The sequence below is a fragment of the Coregonus clupeaformis genome, chromosome 12, assembly GCF_020615455.1.
Source record: "Coregonus clupeaformis isolate EN_2021a chromosome 12, ASM2061545v1, whole genome shotgun sequence".
NCBI lineage: Eukaryota > Metazoa > Chordata > Actinopteri > Salmoniformes > Salmonidae > Coregonus > Coregonus clupeaformis.
In genome coordinates, this window is record NC_059203.1 from 49,051,939 (window position 1) to 49,058,254 (window position 6,316).

The 6,316-nt window shown below is 36.8% G+C and overlaps 2 protein-coding genes across 3 annotated transcripts in view; both read left to right on the top strand.

Moving 5' to 3' along the window:
- Positions 1 to 1,448, top strand: part of LOC121578350 (immunoglobulin-like and fibronectin type III domain-containing protein 1) — a 79,069-nt gene extending 77,621 nt beyond the window's left edge. For both annotated transcript variants that reach the window (XM_041892673.2, XM_041892674.2), the window contains one exon: positions 131 to 1,448. In XM_041892673.2, the coding sequence (XP_041748607.2) occupies positions 131 to 135 (5 nt within the window). In that variant the 3' untranslated portion in view covers positions 136 to 1,448. The remainder of the gene's footprint in view (positions 1 to 130) is intronic.
- LOC123492051 (immunoglobulin-like and fibronectin type III domain-containing protein 1) lies at positions 1,313 to 5,640 on the top strand. The gene is made up of 3 exons (XM_045223903.1): positions 1,313 to 1,448; positions 4,723 to 5,049; positions 5,211 to 5,640. Exons 1-3 carry the CDS (start codon positions 1,313 to 1,315, stop codon positions 5,213 to 5,215), a joined length of 468 nt encoding a protein of 155 aa, XP_045079838.1. The 3' UTR covers positions 5,216 to 5,640.
- Positions 5,641 to 6,316: the final 676 nt, after the last annotated feature.

The following is a 6,316-nucleotide window of genomic DNA, read 5'->3' on the forward strand; positions in this document are numbered from 1 at the left end:
TATTGAAATGTAAATCTGAGAGATAAAACTAATTACTTCTAGTGTTTTAATCATCAATTTGAAATGGAAACGGATACATTTAACACAGTGTGAATTACTAATAATCCCTTTTTGTGTTCTTGTTTTTCAGATTAGGTCAGCATTAAAAAGAAGATGACCTTGCCTTTACTTTTTTTAAATAGCTTAACACAAGTCCAGTTTCCTGTTTAGTTTTCTAGTTCTGTGCAGAAATGACATTTGGTATATTTTCAAGTTAAGTGTTCCCTGTATCACATTTAATTTGATAATATTCTCCATTTTGGGTGCTGCATATGTTTGCAAACTCAGGTTGAGTACCATACAATGCATCACTCTTTGGATTAAGGAGAGACAATTATGTAATGTAACACCATAGTCTTCAATAATCAAAAGCAGCCTGAAAGCATGTCAAGAACAGTGTTGTGTTTGTGTTTTTTCCCATCAAAGTGCAATATTGGTATTGGAAAGCTTTATGATTGGCAATTTAAATTATGCATGTGCAAGGCGGTTCTTGTTTACAGTGGCTTTTGAGTACATTTGAACTAGAAAAAAAACTGTATAAACAAGCAGAGTGAGTGATCACAATGTAATCATTTGCATGGTTTACTGGCATAAACATTCATGTGAGAACTGCAAATGTGTGGCTGTGGTTCATTAACTTCAAAGGTACTTAGTATATTGTATATTTAAATATCCTGCTCAAAGAAGACACTTTTAAGTAGCTTTTGATTAGTCATATAGTGACAGACTCCAATAGAGTGAAACTACATGCTCAAATATGGGAAACATTGCTAATTTGCAGATTAAAGGTACTTGGTCATCATTACATGCTTACTCTTTCCTGTGGCATGCAGTTTAACATCCAAAGTTATCTTAAGTAACATACTAACCAGTCTAGGTCCATCAACAGAAGTGAAATCTAACCTTTAAAATGCAGGATGTAGAGATGCCTGTACAGTGTTCAGTGTGTGCTGCTGAGAAAATTAATTTCATTATGACACTTCTATAACCTCTTTTTAAAAGTGTATTCTATAAGAACGAGCCCGGACCAATGTCAAGCAGGTACCTTCGTTTTTTATTTATTTGTATTTTATTTCACCTTTATTTAACCAGGTAGGCCAGTTGAAAACAAGTTCTCATTTACAACTCCGACCTGGCCAAGATAAAGCAAAGCAGTGCGAAGGGAGGAGTTAGGTATCCTCCGTTTTGAGGGAGGAGTTAGCTATCCAGCAACTCTTGGTTGACTTTGGTACCTCCTTTTCAAGACCTGCAGCACTTGGGCCAAATACTGTATATGTCAGTAAGCCTATCCCTAGCAGTCACGGTGGGAGGGCACGGGCAGGCTTGCAAAGGGTGTATTGCCTCTAAAAACAAAGACACCACAGATGTATCAGAAGGACTGTGGCTGGAAGGAAAAGAGAGGAGAACAAGTAAGTCCATTTCATGGTCACAGGGCAAGGGGCTAAATGTCAACATCTGGGTATGATAATGCATTACATATTGATATCATTATTGATAACATCTGCCCATGCCGTGTGTACGTATAGTCACATACAGTATGTGTACTGTTGGGTGTCTATGCACATGCCTATTTGATCATAAGCCAATTGTAAAATGATTATAAGCTGTAATAAAAGCTAATGGTATGTGACGTCATAATTGTATTTAAGGTTAAGATAATGTAAAGTCATTAGACGATGCAAAGGAGGGCATAAGTACATACATGTATGTGAATGTTGATGGTAGGGGAGGCACAGCATCCAATTCCCAAATAAAACATCCATTACTTAGTGATGAAAAACAATGATCAAGATGTCTATTGAATATAGAAATTAAGTAGATTTCAAGTTGTTGCTTAACTAATAGTCCAATAGTGATTATGCAGGAAAATTGCATTCATAAGCATGCAAATTGAATGAAATAAAAAATTATAAAATTATATGCTTACTTGGTGGTTATATTATCTGGAACGAACTGACCCTTCACTAAGCCCCGCCCCTCTTGGTTACTGTTGCAACCTCAGACAACATTTTCCCAGGAAGCCCAATTCCCCATTCAACCACTGGCGAAATCCCCTCACAATGATCTCATACTGTGTTTCTAATACACAATTTAATTAAACACAGACTACGCTTTGCTAATCATGTACAATAGCTAGCTAACATACATTATATGAAATGGCCAGCTAGCTAGCGCTAGCAACGTTTGGTGGTCAATTACATTTTAGTCATTTAGCAGACGCTCTTATCCAGAGCGACTTACAATTAGTGAGTGCACACATTTTTCATACTGGCCCCCCTTGGGAAACAAACCCACAACCCTGACATTGCAAGCGCCATGCTCTACCAAATTAGCTACAGGAGGGCCAGTATGAAAAACCATCATCCAGTCAATGAGACTGGGTCATCACTAGTTACCACAGTCACAAAGTGATAAACCCCGCCTATTTCTAAAATCTATCTTCTTAAAATGTGACTTTAAACCTAATCCCAACCTTAACCCTAACCTTAACCACACTGCTAACATTATGCCTAAATTAAGACCAAAAAGCGCATTTTTGTTTTCATCAATTTTGACTTTGTGGCTGTGGTAAACTAAGAGACTGAATATAATATAATATATAATATAATATAATATAAATATATAATAACACTAGCTAACAAATGATAACCAGCTGAGCTAGCAAACAATGTAACTAACAAAAGTATAATTTCGATTTTTTTAAATAGTCCAACAGGCTCTCCATTTCAGGAATCACAGTAGCAAGTACTGCTTGATGCACTGTTACATTATTTAGCTATTTAAACATTATTTTTTGGGCTCTATGTGTGGAACCTCAGTTGTATTTTTTATTTTTTTATCCCATACAAATATCGAAGTACAGCACAGAGTAGACAAAGACATTACATTTGCACAGCATGCTAACGGAAATCCACCTTCTGGATTACATTACTTTGGTTGTCTCCTTAACAATCCAAAAGCAAGAAAAAGTTGTTAACAGAATTCCTAAAATAAGTGCATTTGAACTCTTAAAACAGTAAAACCGTTCAGCTAGAGAAAGAAGAGTAATTAATTTGTCTCTTATCAGGTCTCTTAGCAATAATGAAAAAGTGAAGTGTAGCTCATGTGAAACATGTTTAATTCCTTGACTAACCTAGTAGAAATAAGCAATAACAACACAATTCAGAATTTGATGGGGCCAGAGTAAAGAAGAGGTGAACAGGTCAGTATCAACATGGTGAGCAGTGAGAGAAGGTTCCTGCTTAGTAAATTGCAACCCTGGGTTGAGCCTTTATCAATGTAACATAGCTAGGAGAATGGGCCATATCTCGTAGCTACTAACAAATAAAACAATAATTTACAAATATTGAATACGTAAGGGATAATCAACGAGGGGCTATGCGTTCTCTGGAAAATAATGCATGACGTAGAAGGTGTGTTCCACAACGTGTTAGCGGAGTGGCACTCATTTTTACATTTACATTTTAGTCATTTAGCAGACACTCTTATCCAGAGCGACTTACATATATAATTTTTTATTGTTCATACTGGCCCCCCCGTGGGAAGCGAACCCACAACCATGGCATTGCAAACGCCATGCTCTACCAACTGAGCTACATCCCTCTCACCTACCAAGGAGTTGCATTATTTTCCAGAGAATGCATAGAGTCCTGAGTTGATTATCCCTTTTATACCATGGCTATAATTTAACATATTTGCTGCTAGAAATTTATTAATTTGCCAGTAGAAATGTGACAACAACATCCATTGAAGTAGCTAGCAAGTTAACTAGCTAGACTAGATAGCTACAGTAGTTGCCTTGGTAACCAAACAAACAGTCTTGCTAGCTTAGCTAACCAAACCATCATCCTAGCTTGATATTATGAAAATCAAACTCAACAATGCCAATAATGTTTTCAATTCAACTTTTGCTTTCAAAAGCAGCTCAAAAATAGAACATGTAAGAATAAACTTCATAGCCATTGAATTATACCGTGCAATTATACAATGCATTATAGGGAAATAATGCATGCTCTAGAATGCCCTTCAAGCCAATCAGAAACGAGTATTCAACAATGCCATGGTATAATATTTATATTAATTTCACATAAGCAATAACATTAATTTAGCATAAACTCAAGCTCCAATGCATTCTGTCAAAGTGGACAAACCCAATACATATATTGGCTCATGACCTGATCTTTCTGAGAATGACCTTTTGTTCCTATTGATTTAAAATTGAGGTTTGTAAAAGCTGTTTGGGTCACTCTTCATTGTGAATTCTGGGCCAGTCCTTGCAGTGTCCATGTGCTTTGAAAGGCATGAGAGTGGTGTAAATGCATACGATATTATAAGGCTAGCAATTTAGGGGGCCACTTGTTGGTAATTCCAATAACTGAGAGCTTGGGCACAAACTGGTCCAAAGTCTCTCCCGACTAGTCATTAGGACGTTAGGTGAAGTTAAGTGGCAGTTCACAGTTTGCTGCTCCCAAAAGTGATCTTTAATAACACTTTTAACATTATGCCATTATTGTATCTTGCTTAAAGCTTTATCAAATATACTTTTTTTGGACCAGCAAACAGTGAGCAGACATGTACACTTTCTACTGCTATAATTTCTTTCCAGCCACTCTGACAAATTTGGATGTGTGAAATATCTCATCTTTAACAAGGTACACGTTGCCTCTGTGTTTGTGTTTTCAGAAAAGTTTGTGCTGCAAATGCCAGAGTCTAAGACCTGCAACCTAGAACACCCTCCTAAGTTTCTTGTCCCTTTGAAAATGCACACCACTCCACAAGGTTATGAGTGCTACATGAGCTGTGCCGTGAGAGGGGACCCAACACCCCATGTCACATGGTTCCGCAATAATATCAGCCTCAACACCAACACCAACTACCTCATCGCCAACACTTGTGGTGTTTGCTCAATGCTCATACTGAGGGTTGGAGCCAAGGACTCTGGAGAGTACACAATCATTGCAGAGAACCCCCTTGGCAGGGCAGAGTGCTCCACTAAGCTCACTGTCAATGGTATATAAAAATAAAATCTTTTGCTGTACTATATTGAAATGTAAATCTGAGAGATAAAACTAATTACTTCTAGTGTTTTAATCATCAATTTGAAATGGAAACGGATACATTTAACACAGTGTGAATTACTAATAATCCCTTTTTGTGTTCTTGTTTTTCAGATTAGGTCAGCATTAAAAAGAAGATGACCTTGCCTTTACTTTTTTTAAATAGCTTAACACAAGTCCAGTTTCCTGTTTAGTTTTCTAGTTCTGTGCAGAAATGACATTTGGTATATTTTCAAGTTAAGTGTTCCCTGTATCACATTTAATTTGATAATATTCTCCATTTTGGGTGCTGCATATGTTTGCAAACTCAGGTTGAGTACCATACAATGCATCACTCTTTGGATTAAGGAGAGACAATTATGTAATGTAACACCATAGTCTTCAATAATCAAAAGCAGCCTGAAAGCATGTCAAGAACAGTGTTGTGTTTGTGTTTTTTCCCATCAAAGTGCAATATTGGTATTGGAAAGCTTTATGATTGGCAATTTAAATTATGCATGTGCAAGGCGGTTCTTGTTTACAGTGGCTTTTGAGTACATTTGAACTAGAAAAAAAACTGTATAAACAAGCAGAGTGAGTGATCACAATGTAATCATTTGCATGGTTTACTGGCATAAACATTCATGTGAGAACTGCAAATGTGTGGCTGTGGTTCATTAACTTCAAAGGTACTTAGTATATTGTATATTTAAATATCCTGCTCAAAGAAGACACTTTTAAGTAGCTTTTGATTAGTCATATAGTGACAGACTCCAATAGAGTGAAACTACATGCTCAAATATGGGAAACATTGCTAATTTGGCAGATTAAAGGTACTTGGTCATCATTACATGCTTACTCTTTCCTGTGGCATGCAGTTTAACATCCAAAGTTATCTTAAGTAACATACTAACCAGTCTAGGTCCATCAACAGAAGTGAAATCTAACCTTTAAAATGCAGGATGTAGAGATGCCTGTACAGTGTTCAGTGTGTGCTGCTGAGAAAAATTAATTTCATTATGACACTTCTATAACCTCTTTTTAAAAGTGTACTCTATAAGAACGAGCCCGGACCAATGTCAAGCAGGTACCTTCGTTTTTTATTTATTTGTATTTTATTTCACCTTTATTTAACCAGGTAGGCCAGTTGAAAACAAGTTCTCATTTACAACTCCGACCTGGCCAAGATAAAGCAAAGCAGTGCGAAGGGGAGGAGTTAGGTATCCTCCGTTTTGAGGGGA